Source organism: Barbus barbus (assembly GCF_936440315.1).
Source record: "Barbus barbus genome assembly, chromosome: 7".
Lineage (NCBI taxonomy): Eukaryota > Metazoa > Chordata > Actinopteri > Cypriniformes > Cyprinidae > Barbus > Barbus barbus.
In genome coordinates, this window is record NC_136735.1 from 8,082,099 (window position 1) to 8,109,767 (window position 27,669).

The 27,669-nt window shown below is 38.8% G+C and overlaps 1 protein-coding gene across 4 annotated transcripts in view; it reads left to right on the plus strand.

The window, feature by feature from the left end:
• Positions 1 to 27,669, plus strand: part of LOC306873227 (nephronectin-like) — a 68,545-nt gene that overhangs the window by 15,460 nt on the left and 25,416 nt on the right. For 2 of the 4 annotated variants that reach the window (XM_079422349.1, XM_079422347.1), the window contains exons 3-4: positions 2,419 to 2,469; positions 10,776 to 10,868. In XM_079422349.1, coding sequence (XP_079278475.1) covers positions 2,419 to 2,469; positions 10,776 to 10,868 — 144 coding nt within the window. The remainder of the gene's footprint in view (positions 1 to 2,418; positions 2,470 to 10,775; positions 10,869 to 27,669) is intronic. The other 2 variants (XM_079422348.1, XM_079422350.1) reach the window with 1 other exon arrangement.

The following is a 27,669-nucleotide window of genomic DNA, read 5'->3' on the forward strand; positions in this document are numbered from 1 at the left end:
TTCCATTTGGCTCACCTGCTTTTCTGTGCATAACTGTAAACAAATTTGGTATTTTCAAATCACCATATTCGTTCATATAGCCTACCTTAAGCGTTTTCTATGGGGGAGAAAAAGCTTAACGTGCAGGGCGTTGCATTCATATTCTGTACTATTCTGCTTTATTAATAATAAATATTAACTAATATGCTGGGTTTTACAAGCCTGTTAGCACTTTACTGATTGGAGTGTTTTTGAAGCTGCTGCAAACAATCTGGATGAGCTCACAGAGACTGTAACATCTTATATCAGTTTCTGTGAAGATGTGTGCATTCCTACCAGGGCTCAATTAACCTCAACAACTACAAACCGTGGTTCATTGCAAAACTCAGACAGCTCCATCAGGCCACAGAAGATGCTTACAGGTAGGGAGACACAGTTTTGTATAAGCAGGCCAAATAGACACTGTTCGGAATAGACCAAATAGACACTGGAAAAGGAGATCAGAGTGGCAAAGAGGAATTATTCTGAAAAACTAAGGATTCAGTTCACTTCCAGTGACTCCGCATCAGTGTGGAAAGGTCTGAAAGAGATCACCAACTACAAGACACCATCCCCCAGCACTGTGGAGAATCAACGACTGGCAGACGATCTGAATGAGTTCCACTGCAGGTTTGAAAAAACACCCCACACTTGCTCTGAACACCTCTCCACACAACCATTAACACCTCCAGCAAACCCCCTCTCCCCCACACCTGCACTTCAGATCAGCGAAGACGATGTGCGCCAGGTCTTCCGGAAGCAGAAGAGGAAGAAAGCACCAGGCCCATACAGTGTCACACCAGCCTGTCTGAAATCCTGTGCTGACCGGCTGGCCCATATCTTCACATACATATCCAGCACCCGTACGATTAGCACTGGAGCTCCTCAAGGCTGTATTCTCTACCCACTGCTCTTCTCCCTCTACACCAATGACTGCACATCTAAAGACCCCTCTGTCAAGCTCCTGAAGTTTGCAGATGACACCACACTGATCGGCCTCATTCAGGACGGTGATGAGTCTGCTTACAGACAGGAGGTTAAGGAGCTGGCTGTCTGGTGCAGTCTTAACATCCAAGCTCAACATGAGCTCAACATGCTCAAAACTGTGGAGATGATTGTAGACTTCAGGAGAAACCCCCCTGCACTCCCCCCACTCACCATCATGGACAGCACTGTAACAACAGTGGAGTCACTCAGATTACTGGGCACCACCATCTCCCAGGACCTGAAGTGGGAATTGTTAAAAAGGCCCTGCAGAGGTTGTACTTCCTTCGCCAGCTGAGGAAGTTCAACCTGCCACAGGATCTGCTGGAACAGTTCTACTCTGCCATCACTGAATCCGTCCTCTGCACTTCATTAACTGTCTGGTTCAGCTCAGCTACCAAATCTGAGCTCAGAAGACTACAGAGGGTAGTCCGGACTGCTGAGCGAATCATTGGTACAACCCTCCCTACTCTGCAAGAACTGTACTCATCCAGAGTGAGCAAAAGGGCTGGCAAAATCACTCTGGACCCCTCACATCCAGCATACTCCCTCTTTGAACTGTTTCCATCTGGTCGACGCTACAGAGCTCTGAGCACCAGAACGGCCAGGCACAGGAACAGTTTCTTCCCTCAGGCAATCCATCTCATGAACACTTAACAATAATTGTGGAACACACAACACTATTATACACTTATTGACTTATTTATCTAATACATATACTTAGTTTACATTTCGAATTTGCACATAATACCTGTACATACAAAACTGTCTATTGTATTGCTTACAACTGTCAATTTGTGTAGTGTTACTCCCTATTTACTTGTTTTATTTTTTATTCTTTTATTTTCTTTGTTTTTTGTTCTGTTATTGTCATCCTGTTGCACTTCGGACTCAACTGGTTTTGAGAGAGAACACAAATATCTTTGCGATATTTTCAGAGGGAACGCAAAAATATTTTGTTTCTGCCAGACCTGTCCCTTAAGGGCTCCATAGTCTTCGATGTCACACGATACTTTTGAAATCATTCTAATATGCTGAATCTCTGCTCAAGAAACATTTCTTATTATTATAAAATACAGCTGTGCTGCTTAATATTTTCCTTTATTTATTTGTTTGTTTGTTTTTTGAGGATTCTTTGGTGAATGCAAAGTTTAAAAGAACAGTGTTAATTTCAAATGGAAAACTTGTGTATTTAGTGCCACTTGTATATACTGTATGTATGTATATATATTCCAGATATACAGTATGAGAACATGTGAAATGTGAGTGACATAAGGCTTTGTGTATGTGTGATTGTATGTGTTGCATTTGTAACGCTTGTCCATCATCAGCATGGCTCCCATGTAATGTTTTCATCTCACATTTAGACCAAGCTTCTTTTTTTCCCCTTTTTTTGTCTGGCCGTTTGTTTTGCAGCTCTCTACGTCTTAACCCGCAGAGTAATCGGGATAAGGTGCCAGCCCCAAGGTTAGCACCACATCATATTTCCTTTGCAATCATCTTGCCTGAGCGTCATTCAGAGCATGCATCCGCTGAATCCCGAGTTCCCGTTTATTTATAGTCCCCCACGCGCTCTCCTCCTTTGAGAATATCCTGATATCCTGTGAACACTTCACACCTGCTCCTGCTACCATTTGAATACCTGGACCCTCTAGGATATTTGGATATCACTGTTTATATTCACTTATTTGTTTACTCCCCAACGTAAACCTCAAAGGATCTCACATCAAGAGTGTTTTCGGTCGTTTTAAGACTTTTATTTAGAGCAGGAGAGAGAGAGGACAGGAAACGGAGAATGGAAACAGGAATTTTTGCAAGCCAAATTTAAACTTGCATCACCCATAGAGCAGCTAAATGTCACCCATCTATTTTTTGTGAGTAACAGAATGGATAACACATGACCAAAGCAAAAACAAGAAAGAAAGAAAGAAAAAAAAATCGTTCTGCAAAGAAGATTAAGACATGATTTTGTAGTGATAGATTTTTTTTAACATGAAAGTTAAATATATGAAAAATAGATTAATAATATATGAATAGTATATATGTCTATGTCTATACACACACACACATTTTGTTTACAGAAAATTAAATTTAAAAATTGTATTAAATATTAAAAAGTGATTTATAGAATAATAGTGAATTATAGATATATTGCACACATATTTGCATATCATTTTTTGGCGCGGGCTATTTGCACTTAGTAATTTATTTAGTCATGTCTATGCATTCTTTTCTTATGTATTTTATGTCTATTTATGTTTTATTTATTTATATATTTTTGGATGGTAATTGTAGTATTTTGTTCTGCTAAAGGTAAATACTATTTAATTTATAAATTATGTATATATATATATATATATATATATATTGTAAAATAAAAAAAATATAGAGGGCTCTGTATATATATATATATATATATATATATATATATATATATATATTCTATATAGTCATTATAGAATACACATATTCAATATAATCATTTTGTAACTTATTCATTTATTTAATTATTTTGTCATTTATTTATTTATTCATTCATTATTAATTTATAGAATTATCTATATCAGTGGTTCTCAAACTTTTTACACCAAGTACCACCTCAGAAAATATTTGGCTTTCCAAGTACCACCATTATGACCAACATTAAAATACAGTATAGCACTATGCACAGTTAAAAATAAACAAACAAACAAACAAAAACGAGTCAGTTTTATTCCTAATAAAATGATTTATTATTGTCAGACAATTAAAACATTGTAAATACACAGTTTGAACATTAACAATGCACCGTGCTTACTTCCAGGTAAATAAAAAAACTTAATTATTAAATTAAAATATATTGTACTTAAAAGTGAAATAAAAACTGTACTGTACTTCAATGTAAAAAAAAACGGTACTTAAAAGGTTAAATGAAAATGTATCGTACTTTTAAGTACATTTAAGTACAGTAACTTACCGTTTTTAACTTAGTAGCTACAAAACATTTTCATTTAATCTTTAAGTACAGTACAGTTTTTATTTCACTTTTAAATAAAAAAGTACCTGATTAAAAAATAATAATAATAACACAGGCTGTACATGTAGCTGCAAGTAACTACAATCAGGCCACGTGTCCACCAAAGCCAGCTGAAAACACCCAGCTGTGAGTGCTTAAAAGGGCAGCGTATTTTAATTTTAATTTTTATTTTCAGTTTAGACACTGTGGTTGCTATGATATGGAATATCCGCTGAAGTAATATGGCAGACGCATCGCAAATTAAATGTTTCTCCAAGCATTATTTTTCATAACAATATTATGGTGCTCCGGCAATTCCATCTGTTAAAAACATAAATACTCGGAGACAAGCAATATTAACTTATTTTTTCCAATTGAAAAAATTTGTACGCTTTGGTGGACTCACAGCCTAATTTATATTTAATTCAGAGATTCCTCTACGTACCACTAGAGAAAGCTCACGTACTGCTAGTGGTACGCGTACCGCACTTTGAGAACCACTGATCTATATGTATCTAAACAAAGTCAACATCTAAAATCACTCAAATATCTGAGGGTGACATTACAGGTCTGGCAGAAACCACTAGGCTAGGGCTTTGCAAGGTTTATCGATTTTTCCTACTCAGAAAAATCATTATTAGCCTTTCAAATTCTTAGTGTGCCTTATTCTGAATGTTATTTTCATAAAATTCACCAATTACGCTTTCTGGTGTATGTCTTTGAAGCTGCCGTCTGCTCATGCGTCATCAGAGTGCATGGACTGATAGGTATGCTATGCCGAGAATGAAAGTCTCCGGGGATGGAGGAGCACTTGTGCCGAGCGTTTTGAAGCCAGCAGGACCGTTTGATGTGGTTTGTCAATTACGCGTACTTCCCTTGCCCCATTTCGCCTGTGGTTTGCGTTCCAAGTGCCGGCATTCACTGAACCGGACCACAGCAGATAGGTTTCCCTTTAAAGCCTCTTCCTTAAGCTCTTCATTCGTCAGCACTTAAAAATATAACCAATGCCTGTGATCACACGGCATCCCACCTGGATTAATCCACGATTTCATCACATTTGATAACTGTCTGGCCGGTGAGATAAGACAGCAGCCTGGATAAACTCTCAATGTCAGAGAACTTTGTTGCTTGCCTTGTTTGTCTCCTGCCAGCTTAGGCTTTACCACCAAATTAGGGACCGTGTTTGTCTTTTTGTGTTTTAACCTCAGGGTTTGATCTCACTGCTCAACCTCCATATTGAATAGTATGAATAGTTAAAACCGAGGTGAACATGTACCTTTGATTAGCTTACTCAGTCTAATAAGGTAGAATGAGATGGGTTGATTCTTATCACTCTATTTTTTGCCGGAGTGGGCTAATGCCTTTCCGCCTTTATGCAGTTTGAACAGGATGAAAGTAGATATGTGTGTGTCTTTAATCTACTGTACACACCAGCAGGATCTAGTCTTGCATTCACCATCTGGGGTCCAGTGGGTTTTGAGTTGAAAAGACCTCCAATGTTTAAGTCTTAGTCATATTGTCACATGTTTGTACTCACATCAGTGTATTCTTAGCTCCTCTCTCATTGTGAGAATGGCACCAGTGAGGAAAATTAACAGCTCTGATAGGCCTCCATAACTGGAGACTCAATGAAGCTTTGAATGAAAATTAGTCTCAGCCGACTGCAGACTCAGCTATGAACCAGCACTGAGTGTTGTGCTGTAAGCCTGGTCTGGTCCAGTCTAATGTCACAGGCGTACAGCAGCTGGTGCTTTGTGTCGCAGCGTAGCGTACAGATCAAACTGTGCACACTCAGTCCCCATAGAATGAGACTGCAAATAAGTCTGGAAAATATGTGCTGCACTGCAGGTGATAAAGTAGCAAGTCAAACTAGAATGTACATTTCCTGAAGAAAATGTGAGTGGTGCTTGCCATAGTAAAACTCGGACGGTCTATGCAGTTGCCAGGTTGGCATGAGTGGTTTCTAGGGTACTACTAGGCAGTTGTTAGGGTGTTCTGGACGGTTGCTAGGGTGTTCTGGGTGGTTGCTAAGGTGTTGACATGCAGTTGCTAGGGTAGCCAGGGTGGTTACTAGGGTGTTGCTATGCGGTTGCTAAGGTACTCAGGGTGGTTGCTAGGGAGATTGCTAGCGTACCCAGGATGGTTGCTAGGGCCATTGCTAGGGTAACCAGGGTGGTTGCTTGGGTGTTGATAAACAGTTGCTAGGGTGTTGCTATGTGGTTGCTATGGTACTTGGGGTGGTTGCTAGGGTGTTGTTATGTGGTTGCTAGGGTACTCTGGGTGGTTGCTAGGGAGGTTATTAGGGTACCTAGGGTGGTTGCTAGGGTGTTGCTAAGGTACTCGGGTGGTTGCTATGGCGGTTGTTAGCACACCCAGGATGGTTGCTAGGGCCATTGCTAGGGTACTCAGGGTGATTGCTAGGGTACTACTATGCAGTTTCTAGGGTAATCAGGGTGGTTGATAGGGTGTTACTATGCGGTTGCTAGGGTACTTGGGGTGGTTGCTAAGGCGGTTTATAGGGTACTCAGGGTGGTTGCTAGGGTGTTGCTATGTGGTTGATAGAGTACGTGGGGTGGTTGCTAGGGTTTTGCTATGCGGTAGCTATGGTACTCGGGGTGGTTGCTAGGGCAGTTGTTAGGGTACCCAGTATGGTTGCTAGGGGCGTTGCTAGGGTACCCAGGGTGATTGCTAGGGTGTTGCTATGCGGTTGCTAGGGTACTTGGGGTGGTTGCTAAGGCGGTTTCTAGGGTACTTAGGGTGGTTGCTAGGGTGTTGCTATGTGGCTGATAGGGTACGTGGGGTGGTTGCTAGGGCAGTTGTTAGGGTACCCAGGATGGTTGCTAGGGCCGTTGCCAGGGTACCCAGGGGGGTTGCTAGGGTGTTGCTATGCGGTTGCTGGGGTACTCTGGGTGGTTGCTAAAGTGTTGCTATGTGGTTACTAAGGTACTTGGAGTGGTTGCTAGGTTGGTTGTTAGGGTACCTGGGATCGGTGCTAGGGTGTTGCTATACGGTTGCTAGGGTACTTGGGATGGTTGCTAGGGTGGTTGCTTGGGTACCTGGGGTGGTTGCTAGGGTGTTGTTAGCCAGTTGATAGTTGTCACTGATTGCTACTATGGAGTTTCATAGAGTTCTTAGCATGTTCTTAGCCTGAAGTAGCACTTAGCTAATCACTATTAGCATGTAGCTATTCACTGCTAGCATGACTAACATGTTTGAAGTCCAGTTTGCTACCATGAGTCAAAAGAACCAACTCCCAGGTCTGTACGATATTCTGATGCAAAGATATAGGTCTTGCTAGGCTACACTGTTTGGCTTGGCAGCTGCCAATGATTATAGTCCAAAGACAGCTTGTCAGTATGAATGACATAAACAACCCCCCATGTCTCTATGACATTCAGATTTGAAGATACACCTCTTTGGGTTGGGTTTCTAGGGTTGTCAATAATGGTTGCTAGGGTGGGGCTAGGAAGTGTCAATGGTGATTCATGATTGGCTATTTGCTGCCCAAACGAGCCCACCCTCATGTCTCTATGACTCTGGGATCCAAATATATCATCTGGGCCTTTTATAATGGCAGTCAGTGGGATCATGGGATCAGTTGCTGGGGTGCTCTAAATGGTTGATAGGGCGTGACTTCATAGCTTCACAGTGATCCTGAGAGTCTGATTGGTTGTCTGAGTAAAATGAGCCCACCCGCATGTCTCTATGACATTGTAATGCAGAGTTATGTTCAATGGAAAACTTAAATTTCTGGTAAATTACCATAGTAGGATAAAGCTCAGATGCTGTTTCATGGGCCGTCCCTCACCATAGTATGTCTATGGGGCAACGCCTCATTCATGGGTCTGTGACAAACGGTGCGGGAGGAGTAGCGCGTCGAAGTTTTGTCCAGAAGAAGAATAAGAATAAGCAGAATAATAACTATGCAAGATAACAATAGTGATGCCTTGCCTTTGGCAAGCACCACTAATTAGGAAACCTTTTTTGAATACACTACCAGTCAAAAATGTTTAATAATTAAGATTTTATTTAATGTAGTTGAAAAAAAGGCTCTTTAATTTTGCCAAGGCTGCGTTTATTTAATCAAAAATACAGTGAAAACTGTGATAAATTTTATATATTAAAATAGTTATTTTAAATTGTAATAATATTCCACTGTATTACTGTTTTTTTACTCTATTTTTGAGCAAATAAATTTAGCCTTGGTTAGAGTCTTCGTTCAAAAACAAAAACAAAAACAAAAACCTTTGACTGGTAGTGTAAACAAAAACAAAATAAATATAAAAGAAAATAAATGTCTGTAAATTTATTAAAAAGAAAAAACTGAAATATCACATTTACATAATTATTCAGACCCTTTACTCAGTGCTTAGATGAAACACCTTTGGCTGCAATTAGAACCTTGAGTCTTTTTGGGTATGACGCAACAAGCTTTGCAGACCTGGATTGGGGGATTTTCTGCCATTCCTCTTTGCAAATCCTCTCAAGCTCGGTCAGGCTGGATGGGGACCATCGGTGGACAGCTATTTTCAGGTCTCTCCAGAGATGTTCAATAGGGTTCAAGTCAAAGCTCTGGCTGGGCCACTCAAGGACATTCACAGAGTTGTCCCTAAGCCACTCCTGTGTTGCCTTGGCTGTGTGCTTAGGGTCATTGTCATGTTGGAAGGTGAACCATCGGCCCAGTCTGAAGTTCTGAATACTCTGGACTTGGTTTTCATTAAGGCTATCTCTATATTTTGGTGCATTGAGCTTTTCTTCTACTCTGACGAGTCTCCCAGTCCCTGCCGCTGAAAAACAGCCCCACAGCATGAGGCTGCTACCAGCACACTTTACTTTTGGGATGGTACTCTGCAGGTGATGAGCTGGTTTCCTTCAAACATGATGCTTAGAATTTAGGTTCATCAGACCTGAGTATCTTGTTTTTCAGAGTTTGAGGGTCCTTTAGGTGCTGTTTTGCAAATTCCAATTGTGTTCATGTGTCTTCACTGAGGAGAGGATTGAGTTTGCCACCACCATAAAGCCCAGATCAGTGGAGTTTTGCAGTGAAGTTTGTCCTTCTGTAGGTCTCTCCCATCTGCATATATGATCATGGAGCTCAACTAGAGTGACCATCAGATTCTTGATCTTGATCTAGACAAGGCCCTTCTCCATCAATTGCTCAGTTTGGCTGGGTGACCAGCTCTTGGAAGAGTTCTGGTTGTGCCACACTTCTTCCATTTGAGAATTATGGAAACCACTGTGCTCTTAGGAACCATCAGTGCAGCAGAAGTTTTTTTGTAGCCTTCCCCAGATCTGTGCCTTGATACAATCCTGTTTCTGAGCTCTGCAGGATGTTCCTTTGACCTCATGGCTTGGTTTTCGCTCTGATATGCATTGTCAGCTGTGAGGCCTTATATAAAGAGGTGTATCTTTCCAAATCATGTCCAGTCAATTTAATTTACCACAGGTGGGCTCCAGTCAAGGTGTAGAAACATCTCAGCAATGATCCAAGAGAAATGGGAGGCACCTGAGCTAAATTTCAAGTGTTGTTGCATACTGAATACTTATGTAAATGTGATAGTTCAGTTTTTAATTTTTAATAAATGTACAGACATTTCTAAAATTCGGTTTTCACTGTCATTATTAGGTACGGAGTGTAGATTAATGAGAAAAAAAATAATTTAAACAATTGTAGCATCAGCCTGCAACATAACAAAATTGAAAAAAGTGAAGGGGGTCTGAATACTTTCTGAATGCACTGTATATGCCTGCATTATTCATACTGAAGACCCATACTGTGGCATATTTATATATCTATAAAAAAAACTGTATTCTTTAAAAAATTCACTAAAGAACAAGACATCTTTGACATTTACTGTTAAAAAATATTTGTAATTTAAATAATAAAAGACTGTAATATTCTATGGTAAAAACCTATCAACTGGTTAACAGCAAGTTCCCTCACTATACATGGTGAATAACTGTAATTGATCTAATGTGACATTTTAGGTAGCTTTACAGTAAAACACTGTTAAATGTACAGATTTTAAAAGTAAAAACTAAGTTATCTTATAATTTTGCATTTGATGGTATTTCGTTTAAATAATAATGTTAGTTTTTGTTATCAATTATGTAGATTTTTATGTTAAACAGTGTTGTTAAATTTATGTTTATTGCATTATTGTAGTGTCGTGTGTTACATTAAACATAATTTGATTTGCGTTGCTTTAATCCTAATCTGCCGTAATTAGACAGATCCATTTCCTGTGCCATTAAACACAGAGCCCTCATGAAAATATTAGGAAGAGCAGTTTGAGATGGGATTAAGCTTTTTTTTTTCTTTTGTAATTTGCCTCTTTTTGTCTCTATTTTGAAAATGGCAGATCCTAAATTTTCCCCATATTAACTCTGAGGATGTTTTCCTCCAGTCTAGATCTCAAAGGTTTCTGATGTTGCATAGCTCTGGGCTGTTTCCCAATCCAAGTGTGAGATTTAATGAGTCATAAAGCAGAAGTGAGGTGGACCGTACACTCGGCATGTCCCAGGTTCATTAAAATGACCAAGACAAACAATGAATTATTGATGTAGGGGGCGAGCGTTCCAAAATAATATTTTTGTGGATCCCTCGCCACAATATCATCGAGGTCTAATTGTACAGACACTTATTTCCCACAGCAAGAACGGCTGTTTTTTTTTCTTAGCACAAAAACTAAAGGCTGTTTTGTTACACATTTCCATGTCTATTGCACAGACTCTGACGTTTGGTGTGAAGTGATACTCATGATATTTTTGCCTACAGCGGTATGTCAGCACGGATGCAAACACGGAGAATGCGTGGGACCCAACAAATGCAAGTGCCATCCAGGTTATACAGGAAAAACATGCAACCAAGGTAAGTGCTAAAGGAAAAAAATAAACATTTGAAAATATGATATAAAACTGCATTTAACAACTATTTTTAACTTTTCTTTTTTTATTATAAACAGTAGCCTACTGTAAATATTTATTTTAAATGTCATTTTTTTTACATTTTATTTATTTTTTCTTTCTTTTGTGTGTGTGTGTGCTTTCGTGAAGTATAAGCAGTAGAGCATAAATATAAACACTTTTTTAAATATATTTATATATTTTATTTTTGGTCTGTGTAGCTGCTGTTAACCATGAAATTGCGAGTCAAATTGACCTGCCAACATCAAAATTTCGCGTGCACGTATATGCATATGCACGTGAAAACTTTGCATGCATGTTCATGATTTTAAATGAGAAAGTGTGACAATTTTTTATGTTAACCATTATTTCAACAACTCAAGTTGACCTGCAACATAATACAGGGGTTAAATCAGCCTCTCTATTACAAAGCACCAATTCGTCACTTTGTCGCATTATTTAAAAGCCTCTGGATGTAGATGTCACCCTTTGGCTCTAGACAGAACAATGTATTGGCACTAATGTGCTTTGTATTGAATCTTATAGTGATTCAGGATGTGAGGTTTCCTTTAAGCAGATAATATCTCAATTACTGCCCTAAGAACCCTGCACTGAAAATAAAATGCAGCCGGGGGACTAAATTCTGTCTGAAGTTGTCTCATCAGAAGAACGCTGGCGTCTGAGATAACCCCTGATTTAAAACGGCACATTTCCATTTGAGAGGAGAAGGCTGGGAGACTTAAACAGAGGAGTCTGTGCCCTTGGAAGGCAAAGGGAGAAGGTGTAATTAAAAGACGGGAAGGAAAGGCAAAACAATCCCCTCTGGAATGTGGAATAGAATCTTTTCGATCTTCCCTTCATGGTTTCATGTCAGGTCGATGAGACTGCTTTTGCCTTGCTGCACCGGGTGGAAATGTTTTTTTTTTTGTGCGTTTCTATCAACTTCGTTGGGCTCCTGTGGCAAGAGCGATTAAAAGAATCAGATGGTTTTAGAGGTAATGAAAGATGATTGTTATGCCGAGGGCTTAATTGTCTTGCATGTTTAAAACTTTGACAGGTGCTGGTTAGCACGGACACCTGGGTGGCATATTAAAATCATCAGTGCAAATAATCAAGTCTTTAATTTTCGGTGTGACTGACTGAGGTGTTTTTTCAAGCCGCTAAGTGGTTTTGTTTATTGCAATTATCTGCAGCAAAACAATCAGCATGCAAATTAAATTATACCACACAAGATGCCCAATCACTTGTATTTCAAAAGATTATGTAACAATTACTAACATTATTCATTATTTTTTTTAATCCTGTGTGAAATCATAGTTGATACTTTGCGACGTTTGATGCTAGCAATGCAATGATTACTGAAAGCTCTCCAGAACAAGCATTTCTAGTTAATGATTCATACAGTATAATATCTATATAGCTAAAATACCAATATAAATGTAAGTGCACACTCAGACCTGATTTATTAAGAGCTCAATTGCATGATTGCATGTACACTTTTTATGTGTGATTTACTATAAAATGCAAATAGTAATATAGAAATAGGTTGGGTTTAGCATGTTAAAATGCAGGGTTATACAGTTGTGGTCAATTATTGGAAAGAATTATTGGAACCCTTGGTAAATATGATCAAAGAAGACTGTGAAAATTAACCTGCTTTGTTAATCCTTTTGATCTTTTATTTTAAAAATTCACAAAAAGCTAACCTTTCATTGGATAATAAGAATTTAAAATGGGGGGAAATATCATTATGAAATAAATGTTTTTCTCAAACACACGTTGGACACAATTATTGGCACCCCTAGAAATTCTTAAGAGTAAAATATCTCTGAAGTATACTCCCATTCATATTCACAATTTTGAGCACTCTAGGGTGATTATGAACATGAAATTATCCAGCCATGGCTTCCTGTTTCACAGAAATATAAATAGGAGGGAAAACAAAGCCCAAATTCCCTTAATCATCCATCACAATGAGAAAAAACAAAGAATATATTTCTGATGTGCAGCAAAAGATAATTGAGCTTCACAAATTAGTGAAGTGTCTTTAAGAAAAGACCTAGAGCAGTGAAAATCCCCATTTCCACCATCAGGGCAATAATTAAGAATTTCCAATCAACAGAAAATGTAATGAAACTGCCTGGAAGAGGACGTGTGTCTATATCGTCCTAATGCACGGTGAGAAGGAGAGTTTGAGTGGCTAAAGACTCTTCAAGGATCACAGCTGGAGAATTGCAGAAAATAGTTGAGTCTTGGGGTCAGAAAACCTTAAAAAAAATTGTCAAACAGCCCCTACATCACCACATGTTGTTTGGGAGGATTTCAAGAAAAATTCTCCTAGCTCATCCAAAAACAAACTCCAGCATATTCAGTTATCAGACAGGACTGGCACTTCAAATGGGACTGGCTTCTATGGTCAGATGAAAATAAAAAATGAGCTTTTTAGCAGCAAACACTCAAGATGGGTTTGGTGAACACAGGGATAAAAAGTACCCCATGTGTACAATGAAATATACTGCTGTATTTGTGATGTTGTGGGCCTATATTTCTGCTGGAGGTCCTGGACATCTTGTTCAGACACATGGCATCATGGATTCTATCAAATACCAACAGATAAAAAATCAATAAGTGACTGATTCTATTAGAAATCTTATAATGGGCCATGTTTGGGTCTTCCAACCGTACAATAATCCAAACACAAACCTCAAAAACAACACAAAAATGGGTCACTGAGCACAAAACCAAGCTTCTGCTGGCCATTCCAGTCCTCTGACCTGAACCCTGTAGAAAATGAGTGAGGTGAACTGAAGAGAAGAAGCACCGTCATGGAGCTGTGAATCTAAAGGATCTGGAGTGATTCTGGATGAAGGAATGGTCTCTGATCTCTTGTCAGGTGTTCTCTAACCTCATCAGACATTATAGGAGAACATTTAGAGCTGTTAAACTGACAAATGGAGGTTTCAAAAAGTATTGAATAAAAAGGTGCCAATAATTGTGTCCAACGTGTGTTTGAGAAAAACATTTATTTCATAATGATATTTCCCCCCATTTTAAATTCTTATAATCCAATGAAAGGTTAGCTTTTTGTGAATTTTTTTAATAAAAGATCAAAAGGATTAACAAAGCAGGTTAATTTTCACAGTCTTCTTTGATCATATTTACCAAGGGTTCCAATAATTCTGACCACAACTGTATTTATATATTTATTTTTTCTTTCTTTTGTGCGCTATCAAACTTGCACATTTCATACATAAACCAGGGTCTCAGTGTTAAAAGGAGCCGCCATGAGTGATTATTGTGCAGATAAACCACGAGGAGAGCTGAACAGAAATAATGATAAAGAGCTTAGTACTAAATCCATGGCAATGAGGTGGGATAACACCCACAAAGTTAAATAACCAAATCTGGATTTAAAGGTGATGCGTGTCATTGTTTCGATCTTAAAATGTTTTCACCTATCCCAGTTTACCATGCAAAGACAAGTGTGTAATTTTTAGGTTGATAACCCCCCCCCCCCCCCCCTTTAGGTTATATTGTATTTGGTAGAATTGCAATTTGAAGACATTTCTTTAGTTGAACATTGGTTGACATTTGTCGTCTTGATCTTTACAGACACACAGATCTCCCTGGTGACATGTAGGACAGCAGTTCATGTAACTCAAACTCTAACTACAGCCTGAAAAATGCCATGAAGAGCATCTGTAATAAAGCAATAAGACACAAAAGGCTGTGATTTTATCAGTTCCATAAAATAATGTAGTTCCGACTGAAAATATGTTTACGGTTTACTACTCAACTGATGTGTGGAATCTTAACCATTAATTTTATAGCAGTCATAATCATATATATAATTTTTTTTTTTTTCAATTAAAGCACGATTAGCATTCGGCTCCTTTGATCTGCTTGATTTTGTCAGCAGTTGCTCTTCACTATAACATCACTGTCATGGAGCTGATATGAGGCAGATGGGCATCTTTGCCCAGAACAAATAAACTCATTAAAGCGCTAATCCATTTAGGAGTGAAGTGACACAGAGCTGCATTCGGCTCTCCGTGGATCAAATCAATTTAATAAGATGCTAATTTCCAGCAGGGGTCTCTGTAAATGAGAATCTGCTTACCTGCTGTTCCCAAGGCCTGTCAGGAATCCATTACGGGGCATCAAGTATCGTCAAATACTTTCAGACATGAAGATGGATCTGCTTTTTGGTGAAGGCATGTCTAAAAATGCTACATTAAACGCTCATTTTATTAAAAGGATAGTTCAACTGAAAATTCTATCATCATTTACTCATCTTCAAAGTGCCCCTATTATGTGTAATGAAAGGTTCATATTTGGGTTTTGAGAGTCCCAAACAACAGGTTGACATGCATGCAAGGTCAAAAAACACTTTCGTTGTCTTATAATATGCATTTATTTTGAGCTTACTTGCTCAACGACTCCCAAATGATTCGCTCAGCGATTCATTTTTCCAAACCCCTCCTTTGTGTGACGCTAATCTGCGGTGATTGGTCCGATTGGTCTCGTTTTCATTTCATTATGCCTGTAATGCCTGATAAAGCAGCAGTGCTGCTTCGTTACTGGGGAAACCGCTATTGTGATAAATGTGAAAAAACAACAAGTGGGTGGGCAATATGCTAATGTAAGATCATTTATTATATAATTTAGAAAATGCCTATTTTGAGTGGAAACAGAAACACACAGTTTTTGTGCATGGCTCTTTAAATGCAAATGAGCTGCTGCTCCCTGCCCCCTTTTCCAGAATAGGGCTGTGCCTTTACAGCTTGTACCGCAGATAATCTGCTAAAAAAAAACATCTGCTTGGTTTATTATGATTATCATGCCTATCTCACTGAAATCATGCGTTTTAACTGAGCACACACATCTGAAGCACATGGACAGAAAGCGGCTGTCAAACAGCATGAGAGTACTAAACTAAGTTCTCTTTCATGTCTTATTGCACTTAAACTGTCAAATACACACAAGCTTACGTTAAAAACACACAGGAGATACAAAAACAGTTGGTTATGTCTGTGAAGCTAAACAGCTGGGAAAGAAATTGCATGTTTGTATTAGATCTGTGTGGCAGCAGAGTAATATACAGTAAATAAATCAATAAATTCACTGCTCTCTTCTGGAACTCTAAATAGTCTTCTGTGCAAATCACAGAACAGTTAGCATGTGTTGCTTGATGCTTCGTCATGGCGTTAGAACTAGTGTCGCTTGTGAAAACAGAAGGGCAGCACTGTGTGTGGACACGTGCAGATTAAGGGGCCGTAATATTATAATAAGATCCCCTTTCTATGTCACGGGGGAGAGAAATCTGAGCAGCTCGTTTTTTCACAAGCTTGCAGAGAAAGGCTTTCTAAACAAATTTCCTGGGTTGTTCTTTTTCATGTTTTCTGGGTTGGTAGATTGTGACACTTAAACATAGAAAAAGTCAGATTTTCATGATGTCAACTGTAAAGATTGCCGGCAGCCAAACAGTTGACGGTAGCCATTGACTTCCATTGTATAGAAAAAACATACTATGGAAGTGAATGGGTACCGTCAACTGTTTGGTTACCATCTGTCTTCAAAATGTCTTGTTTTTTGCTCAACATAAGAAACTCATACAGGTTTGGAACAAGTTGGGGGGGGGGGGGTAAATTGTCATGACTACCTGACAGATATAACTAAAATAATTTTCTAACATAGTTCCTGTTGAACTTTGTTATTTGGCAAAATAGTAATATATCATATTCGCTGGCTCATGTCAAATCTACTGTACTATATTTAGTTTGACTGAACTGAATTCTGAGGTATTTGGGGCATTTTTCAATAGGTCAGGCTGAGAGACCAATTCAAACCTGTTTTGTTCATATTAATGTTTACATGACATCTTGAACACCTCCCAGCAGGCACCGGACGTCAATATGACGTCAGATTGACGTTGGACCCCAACGTCGGAGAGACGTTGTATTTTGGTTGAAAGTGAAAATCGGGTTGACGTCAGAACCCAACGTCAGATTGACGTCGGAACCCAACGTCAGATTGACGTCGGAACCCAACGTCAGATTGACGTCGGAACCCAACGTCGGAGAGACGTTGTATTTTGGTTGAAAGTGAAAATCGGGTTGACGTCAGAACCCAACGTCAGATTGACGTCAGAACCCAACGTCGGAGAGACGTTGTATTTTGGTTGAAAGTGAAAATCGGGTTGACGTCAGAACCCAACGTCAGATTGACGTCGGAACCCAACGTCAGATTGATGTCAATCTCCAACGTTGGACAGACGTTGTATTTTGGTTGAAAATGAAAATCGGGTTGACGTCAGAACCCAACGTCAGATTGACGTCAATCTCCGACGTTGGACAGACGTTGCATTTTGGTTGAAAATGAAAATCGGATTGACGTCAGAACCCAACGTCAGATTGACGTCAATCTCCGACGTTGGACAGACGTTGCATTTTGGTTGAAAATGAAAATCGGGTTGACGTCAGAACCCAACGTCAGATTGACGTCAATCTCCGACGTTGGACAGACGTTGCATTTTGGTTGAAAATGAAAATCGGGTTGACGTCAGAACCCAACGTCAGAATGATGTCAGAACCCAACGTCAGATTGACGTCAATCTCCAACGTTGGACAGACGTTGTATTTTGGTTGAAAATGAAAATCGGGTTGACGTCAGAACCCAACGTCAGATTGACGTCAATCTCCAACGTTGGACAGACGTTGCATTTTGGTTGAAAATGAAAATCGGGTTGACGTCAGAACCCAACGTCAGGCTGATGTCAGAACCCAACGTCAGATTGACGTCAATCTCCGACGTTGGACAGACGTTGTATTTTGGTTGAAAATGAAAATCGGGTTGACGTCAGAATCCAACGTCAGACTGATGTCAAAACCCAACGTCAAATTGACGTCAATCTCCGACGTTGGACAGACGTTGTATTTTGGTTGAAAATGAAAATCGGGTTGACGTCAGAACCCAACGTCAGATTGATGTCAGAACCCAACGTTGGACAGACGTTGTATTTTGGTTGAAAATGAAAATCAGGTTGACGTCAGAACCCAACGTCAGATTGACGTCAGAACCCAACGTTGGACAGACGTTGTATTTTGGTTGAAAATGAAAATCAGGTTGACGTCAGAACCCAACGTCAAATTGATGTCAGAACCCAACGTCAGAACCCAACGTTGGACAGATGTTGTATTTTGGGTGAAAATGAAAAATGCAACATCTATCCAACATTAGAGGTTGAGGTCAATCTTACATTAAGTTCTGATGTCAACCTGATTTTTGTCAGCCTCCAACAGTGGACAAACACTGCATTACATCCCTATCGAAACTGGCCATTACCACATTTGTTATCAACCTGTGAATACAAAAGGAAGAGGAGTTAAATGTCCAAATAATTAATTATACATAACACATTATGAACCGCTTGTTATAGTTTGTGTTAGGTTTGTCATATCTAATGTAGATGTCACATTGGTTGTACTGTGGTGCTAGATGGAAGATCATGGGCCCACCCAAATTGCTATGCTTTTATCTTCTGAAGACAAAACTGATATTGCGAAACCTAAAACCTTCCTGGTGTTAATGCTAAAAGGCAGTGAGGAAAAATCTCTAATCATTCACTTGGGTCTGTTGTATGTACACAAAAGTGAGAGAACAAACAACTGACTGAGCAAATTATGACTCTTATATGGTACCAAAAGCAATGTTTTGGGATATTTCACAGTATGAGTTCAGTAATATCAGCAGTCTGTCATTATTTTGTAAGTTGGCAATATTAGCACACATTTGCAAACAAGGCTTGACATTAACATAGAATCATCCCGTATTTAAGGCATATGAATGGTATTCCACATTACATCGATATGAGCGTGGTTTGTCCCATTTTTTTATTTACTTCAGTTTTATGTTTGGCAACCGTTACTGCCAGTCATTTGACCGTTTCTTTATTTTTTTAACAGTGTAAAACTTACTTTATGGATTTTTTACTGACCAATTAAATAAAGTGATATCACTAAACCGTGTACAGAGGAACACTGTCCTTTCACAGATTTTCCTAGATTATTATGATCAAACGCATTCAATAAAGTGCTAAAAGTAAAATACTAGCCTAAACGTTCTACAGAGAAACACTTCTTATTTTACAGCTTATTAAAAAACAAAAAATTATAGTGTTAAAGGATGCTGACAATTGTAAATTAATAAAAGTTTTATTTTGAAAGACAAAATACAAAGTCTCTACATATACTGTACAAAACTGAAAATGCAATCATTCAGTTTTTGAAGTAAAACAGTGCAAATTTGAAAGGAAATACATTTCAAATACATTTCAACATTTAAAATACTGCACCAATTAACAGAACAGTTTGATGAGAAGTTAATGAGTTGAATTAAATATTCTCAGCACAAGAAATACAAAACATCTACAAGTTTCAAACGACTATTAATTCTAAAGGCTGGATTACACTACATGACTTTTCAAATCTGAACAGATTTTTAAAACACTAGGCATCATACATACAGTCAGGTCCATAAATATTGGGACATCGACACAATTCTAACATTTTTGGCTCTATACACCACCACAATGGATTTCAAATGAAACGAACAAGATGTGCTTTAACTGCACACTGTCAGCTTTAATTTGAGGGTATTTACATCCAAATCAGGTGAACGGTGTAGGAATTACAACAGTTTGCATATGTGCCTCCCACTTGTTAAGGGACCAAAAGTAATGGGACAATTGGCTTCTCAGCTGTTCCATGGCCAGGTGTGTGTTACTCCCTCACTATCCCAATTACAAGGAGCAGATAAAATGTCCAGAGTTAATTTCAAGTGTGCTATTTGCATTTGGAATCTGTTGCTGTCAACTGTCAAGATGAGATCCAAAGAGCTGTCACTATCAGTGAAGCAAGCCATCATTAGGCTGAAAAAACAAAACAAACCCATCAGAGAGATGGCAAAAACATTAGGCGTGGCCAAAACAACTGTTTGGAACATTCTTAAAAAGAAGGAACGCACCGGTGAGTTCAGCAACACCAAAAGACCCGGAAGACCACGGAAAACAACTGTGGTGGATGACCAAAGAATTCTTTCCCTGGTGAAGAAAACACCCTTCACAACAGTTGGCCAGATCAAGAACACTCTCCAGGAGGTAGGTGTATGTGTGTCAAAGTCAACAATCAAGAGAAGACTTCACCAGAGTGAATACAGAGGGTTCACCACAAGATGTAAACCATTGGTGAGCCTCAAAAACAGGAAGGCCAGATTAGAGTTTGCCAAACGGCATCGAAAAAAGCCTTCACAGTTCTGGAACAACATCCTATGGACAGATGAGACCAAGATCAACTTGTACCAGAGTGATGGGAAGAGAAGAGTATGGAGAAGGAAAGGAACTGCTCATGATCCGAAGCATACCACCTCATCAGTGAAGCATGGTGGTGGTAGTGTCATGGCGTTGGCATGTATGGCTGCCAGTGGAACTGGTTCTCTTGTATTTATTGATGATGTGACTGCTGACAAAAGCAGCAGGATGAATTCTGAAGTGTTTCGGGCAATATTATCTGCTCATATTCAGCCAAATGCTTCAGAACTCACTGGACGGCGCTTCACAGTGCAGATGGACAATGACCCAAAGCATACTGCAAAAGCAACCAAAGAGTTTTTGAAGGGAAAGAAGTGGACTGTTATGCAATGGCCAAGTCAATCACCTGACCTGAATCCGATTGAGCATGCATTTCACTTGCTGAAGACAAAACTGAAGGGAAAATGCCCCAAGAACAAGCAGGAACTGAAGACGGTTGCAGTAGAGGCCTGGCAGAGCATCACCAGGGATGAAACCCAGCGTCTGGTGATGTCTATGCATTCCAGACTTCAGGCTGTAATTGACTGCAAAGGATTTGCAACCAAGTATTAAAAAGTGAAAGTTTGATTTGATTATTATTCTGTCCCATTACTTTTGGTCCCTTAACAAGTGGGAGGCACATATACAAACTGTTGTAATTCCTACACCGTTCACCTGATTTGGATGTAAATACCCTCAAATTAAAGCTGACAGTCTGCAGTTAAAGCACATCTTGTTCGTTTCATTTGAAATCCATTGTGGTGGTGTATAGAGCCAAAAATGTTAGAATTGTGTTGATGTCCCAATATTTATGGACCTGGCTATATACTGACTTTGTAAATCGTGACAAAGGAAAACTGGGCATCATACACAACATGACCGAGGATCATACACTACCAGACTTTAAAGTTGTTCCGAGCACAACAAACTCACTCAGAAACATGAGCCTTGGAGACGCGTGACAAATGGAAACAATATACGTTCTAAAATCGGCTGAAAATATCAAACATTTTTGATATCCTCCAACTGGATAGAATCTGAGTCTGAAGCTAAAAAACCGGAGTCTGTGACTATCAAATCTACAGACTGGCTCTGACTTTCGGCAACTAGTGTCAACTTCTCCAGACTGTAAATTGGCGGAAAATCAGGACAAAAAACGTGTAGTGTATTCCAGGCCTAATTATATATGATGCCCAGCTTTCCTTTGTCATTATTTACAAAATCGGTAAGTGCATGATGCCTGGTGATTTAAAAATCTGTTCAGATTTTTAAAAGTCGTGTAGTGTATTCCAGGCTTAAAGGGATACTCCACCCCAAAATGAAAATTGTCATTAATCACTTACCCCCATGTTGTTCCAAGCCTGTAAAAGCTTCATTCATCTTCGGAACACAATTTAAGATATTTTGGATGAAACCCGGGAGGCTTGTGTCTGTCCCATTGACTGCCAAGTAAATTACACTGTCAAGGTCCAGAAAAGTATGAAACACATTGTCAGAATATGTTATGTAATGTTATGAAGCGATGAGAATACTTTTTATATAGAAATACAACAAAAATAATGACTTTATTCAACAATTAGGCACCGTAACGTCTCCTCTGCATCAGCACAGCGCCATTTTGGAGATTATGCCCTGGACGCAAAACACATACACTCTTCTGTATCAGCCTTGACACAGGGATGCGCTGTTTCATCCAAAATATCTTAAATTGTATTCAGAAGACGAACAAAGCTTTTATGGGTTTGGAACGACATGGTGGTAATTGATTAATGACAAAATTTTCATTTTGGGGTGGAGTATCTCTTTAAAACTGTTTCATTATTCAGATGTAAATTTGTGTAAACAAATTTCCTGAAGAGGAATTCTTGAGAAGCAATTGAAAAAATTAGGGTTAGTATCATAATTTTTTTATTTTAAAAAGATTGTGCAGGGAACTGTACTTTAGCTTGTATTATCCCAATCAGGTTTATAGTGTTTTTATCAATATTCTATTGACCCTTTTGGGCTCCAATATAGCTCTGATAATATATGTGGAAAAAAATTACATTGTATTTTAATCCTGAATACTAGCTACACAAGTGTAATAAAAAGTAAAATCAAAACATACAAATAAAGGTCCATGATTCTGCACCAGAAGTGACAGACACAGTAGATAAAGAGCAGTCCTCCAAATCGGAAGTAATCAGCTGGATCCTTGCTGCATCTGGGGGTTAAATAAATGCAAAAAAAAAAGACAACAGATTTATTGAAAAGTCCTTAAAAAGGAGGATTCCATTTGTGTACCTTTTCTTTAAACAACATTTGACATTATGAGATATTCTGACTAATTTAATTATTTAGCTGTGACCTAATGGTTAGAGAGGCAGACTTGTAGTCTGAAGGTCATGGGTTCGAGTCTCAGTCCTGGCAGGAAACCCACTAGTGTAAACAGGGCTTGAGGTACCCTTGAGCAAGTTACAAGTTAAACCTACTTGTAATTATAAACACATTTACATTTAGCAGACGCTTTTATCCAAAGCGGCTTACATTGCATTCAAGTTACAGTTTCTACATTTTTATCAGCTCTTGCTTTCCCTGGGAATCGAACCCATGATCTTGGCGTTGCTAGCGCCATGCTCTACTATTTGAGCTACAGGAAATACAAATAAAGAAATGAGTATTCACAACAAATAACTTTTCCCAGATGTAAAAAATGGCAATTAGTACACTAAAAAAAATAAATATAATATTTTTATCAATTGCTAAAATGCTAATACCTGTATATTTATAACTAATAAAATTATTAATCTGTTTACACTGCTTTTCTATCACACGTCGGTGATGTCTAACAAATGTACTTGAGGAGATCATTAAATTACTCAAGTATCTTCATACTTCATCCACCTTATTCCTAAACGCAGAAGTAAGCCTATGGGCGAGACTTCAAGTTCATTAGCCTTAAATAACAATAACAACATGCAGTAAATAGTAAAACTGTTTGTATTACAAACCAGTGTGTTCATAATTAAGATAATACACTAAAATAATATGGTATGACAAACCAATTTGCAATATCAAGCAGCAAAACGAGCAGTTCTGTATAGCTATAAAAGTAAAAATATCTGGAAGCAAGACCCATAAAATCTATAAATGGGCCATTTTTATGTGAAGAATAAGGTGAATATGATGTCATCATTTACTCACTTATGTCTTTTCCAACCTGCATAACTGACTTTTTTTTCTGTGGAACACAAAAGAAGATTAAAAAAGACATGAGGGTTAGAAAATGATGAGGGAGTTTTGATTTTGAGTGAGCTAAACTCAAGAATTAAGTTTGAATCAGAGTGGTGCCTTGGTGCAGAGTTTGCCTGCTTTGCCCATGTTCACATATAACGGCACATGATCATTAAAGTATTATGAATACTCACTTTTACAGAAGATCATATGGCAGAAGATTTTCAATCCCAAAACCTCTGGACCATGAGAGGGGAAACACACACACACACACACACACACGAATATTTAACAGGTTTAATAAAACAATAGTAATTGTTGACTTACTGACAGAGACAGACAGGCTTACAAAAAGTTTGGCTAACGTTACTCACCAGCTTTATACAAACACTTAGCAGTAAGTTGGATCAGAAAGCATGGTTTGCATAGTATTCTTAAGGTGGTTTCATGATCTCTCTGTTGAACACATGTCAGTTGTTCATGTTCCAGAGTGAGACATTTTATTTGACAAAATAACAATATTGTTATTTTTACTATTTCATTCTGTTATTAAAAATAAGATCAGCAAAAGGCGGCCTTCAGTACTTAACTCATATTAAGGTCCAGCTCCCGCTATTTATTCTGTCATTCATGTATATGTATCTATTACATAAACCTCCAGAACTTGTAGTACTAACGCTACGCGGATATATTTACATTTCGCGATATAAAAACAACAACAACGAGTCACTTTTAATCATTCCCAAGACATCGTCACACAGCCTTATCTGGACAGTATTAAAACATAATAACAAAACACAGAAACAGATTATGTCATCGCGATTATCATATCACTTTAACAGTAACAAAAAAACAATTATAAGAGGTACTTACCTTCTGTGTTTCCATTATGTGTCCATAGCCATTGTGTCTGTGTTCTCAATCGACACCGCATAACTCAAAATCGGTCAAAATAATAACTCATCTGTCAGATATGAGACAATCATGTGAAAGCCATTCCTAGAGCACTGAACGGAGCAGGACTGCAGATAAACAGAGCTGCTGTAACGACTGAGGTGAACTTTCAAATCTGAGCGGGAGGAGGCGTGCCCTGCTGTCATTGGTCAGATTCCTGGATGACATTCAGATTAACCAATCACGAACAAAGCAACATAGAGAGACGTCAAACAACTTTGTAACTGTAGAAAAAAATGTTTTAAACAAAAGATAGCAAATATGTATTGATTTTTTTTTTTTTAGGCTGTTACATGTAAGTAATTGGTAAAATTGTGTTTTCACTTATGCTCACAACCAGGGGCAGGCACATCTGTGCCATTCACTATTCACCTATAATTTCCATATGAATTTATAGTTAAAATAGGGTTAGGTTTAGGAGTACAGAGAAGGTGTGTACACGTCTGGCTATACTTGTAAATTACAGTTTCATTCACATGACCAATGATGACCCTTTTGAACTTTAACAAATCCCTTGCCTCAACTGTATAACCACTCTTATGCCTAAATGCAGCTGTGCCTACAACTGTGGCATTTTCTATATCTGACCCTTTGCTGTAAGTGTTACACCACCTGTTGGTTTAGGTTTATTCCTTTGTCCACAGTAACACTTACTAAAAACACTGTCATAATTGCAACATTTGTCTACAGATTACACTGTTGACTGCAGTGGCAATGCTGTTACAGCATTCGTGGTATGGGAAAATGTAAACGAAATGTTGATGTGCGACTAATTCAACAATAATTGAGGCCTATGATAATGAATGTACTCTTATTCATTTCATCACTGTATTGCTTGCAACAGCAAATGACTCCGTGGTTATGCAGTCACCTCACAGCAAGGTGTTTCCATAACGCAGACATGCACATTTGACAAATTGAGGATTCTACATTTTCCATATTTAAATGTATGTTTTCTACAAATTGCATGGAATGTATGCATTCCAGTCCTCTCAGACCCTTTTCTCTATGCTCTTGTTTTTTTCTCATTTCAAATTTCTCAGTAGGTATAGGGTTTCTCTCACACAAATAACAAATGTATACTCTGATCAGATAACATACCAATATTTTTCGATGGCTGTATGACGTGATTGTGAAGTCAACATCTAATGATGTTAGAGTTTGACACTGAGTGAGCATTACCAATATGATGTCTAGGAGACGTTGGGTTTTGGTTGCCATACCTGACGACTGTATATGAGTATTTGACATCAATATGAACCTGGCTTAAGATGTTGGCTTGACGTTGGATTTTGGTTATTTTTTGCCACAACCTAATACTAACTATAGATCAACGTCAAATTATGTTATAATTTGACGTTGTGTGGACGTTACCATTATGACGTCTAGGCGACGTTGGGTTTTGGTTGCCATACCTGACGACTCTATATCAGTATTTGACGTCAATATGACGTTGGCTTAAGAAGTTGGCTCGACGTTGGATTTTGGTTAGTTAATGCCACAACCTAAAAACAACGTCAAATGATGTTAGAATCTGACGTTGTGTGGACGTTACCATTATGACGTCTAGGTGACGTTGGGTTTTGGTTGCCATACCTGATGACTGTATATCAGTATTTGACGTCCGTATGACGTTGGCTTGAGACGTTGGCTCGACGTTGGATTTTGGTTAGTTAATGCCACAACCTAAAAACAACTGAAGATCAACATCAAATGATGTTAGAATCTGACGTTGTGTGGACGTTACCATTATGACGTCTAGGCGACGTTGAGTTTTGGATGCCATACCTGACGACTGTATATCAGTATTTGACGTCAATATGACGTTGGCTTAAGACGTTGGCTCGACGTTGGATTTTGGTTAGTTAATGCCACAACCTAAAAACAACTGAAGATCAACGTCAAATGATTTTATAATCTGACGTTGTCTGGACGTTACCATTATGACGTCTAGGCGACGTTGAGTTTTGGATGCCATACCCAACGAATGTATATCAGTATTTGACGTCAATATGACGTTGGCTTTAGACGTTGGCTCGACGTTGGATTTTGGTTAGTTAATGCCACAACCTAAAAACAACGTCAAATGATGTTAGAATCTGACGTTGTGTGGACGTTACCATTATGACGTCTAGCCGACGTTGGGTTTTGGTTGCCATACCTGACCACTGTATATCAGTATTTGACGTCAATATGACGTTGGCTTTAGACGTTGGCTCGACGTTGGATTTTGGTTAGTTAATGCCACAACCTAAAAACAACGTCAAATGATGTTAGAATCTGACGTTGTGTGGACGTTACCATTATGACGTCTAGCCGACGTTGGGTTTTGGTTGCCATACCTGACGACTGTATATCAGTATTTGACGTCAATATGACGTTGGCTTAAGACGTTGGCTCGACGTTGGATTTTGGTTAGTTAATGCCACAACCTAAAAACAACGTCAAATGATGTTAGAATCTGACGTTGTGTGGACGTTACCATTATGACGTCTAGCCGACGTTGGGTTTTGGTTGCCATACCTGACGACTGTATATCAGTATTTGACGTCAATATGACGTTGGCTCAAGACGTTGGCTCGACGTTGGATTTTGGTTAGTTAATGCCACGACCTAAAAACAACGTCAAATGATGTTAGAATCTGACATTGTGTGGACGTTACATTATGACGTCTAGCCGACGTTGGGTTTTGGTTGCCATACCTGACCACTGTATATCAGTATTTGACGTCAATATGACGTTGGCTTAAGACGTTGGCTCGACGTTGGATTTTGGTTAGTTAATGCCACAACCTAAAAACAACGTCAAATGATGTTACAATCTGACGTTGTGTGGACGTTACCATTGTGACGTCTAGGCGACGTTGGGTTTTGGTTGCCATAACCGACGACTGTATATCAGTATTTGACGTCAATATGACGTTGGCTTTAGACGTTGGCTCGACGTTGGATTTTGGTTAGTTAATGCCACAACCTAAAAACAACGTCAAATGATGTTAGAATCTGACGTTGTGTGGACGTTACCATTATGACGTCTAGCCGACGTTGGGTTTTGGTTGCCATACCTGACCACTGTATATCAGTATTTGACGTCAATATGACGTTGGCTTTAGACGTTGGCTCGACGTTGGATTTTGGTTAGTTAATGCCACAACCTAAAAACAACGTCAAATGATGTTAGAATCTGACGTTGTGTGGACGTTACCATTATGACGTCTAGGCGATGTTGGGTTTTGGTTGCCATACCTGATGA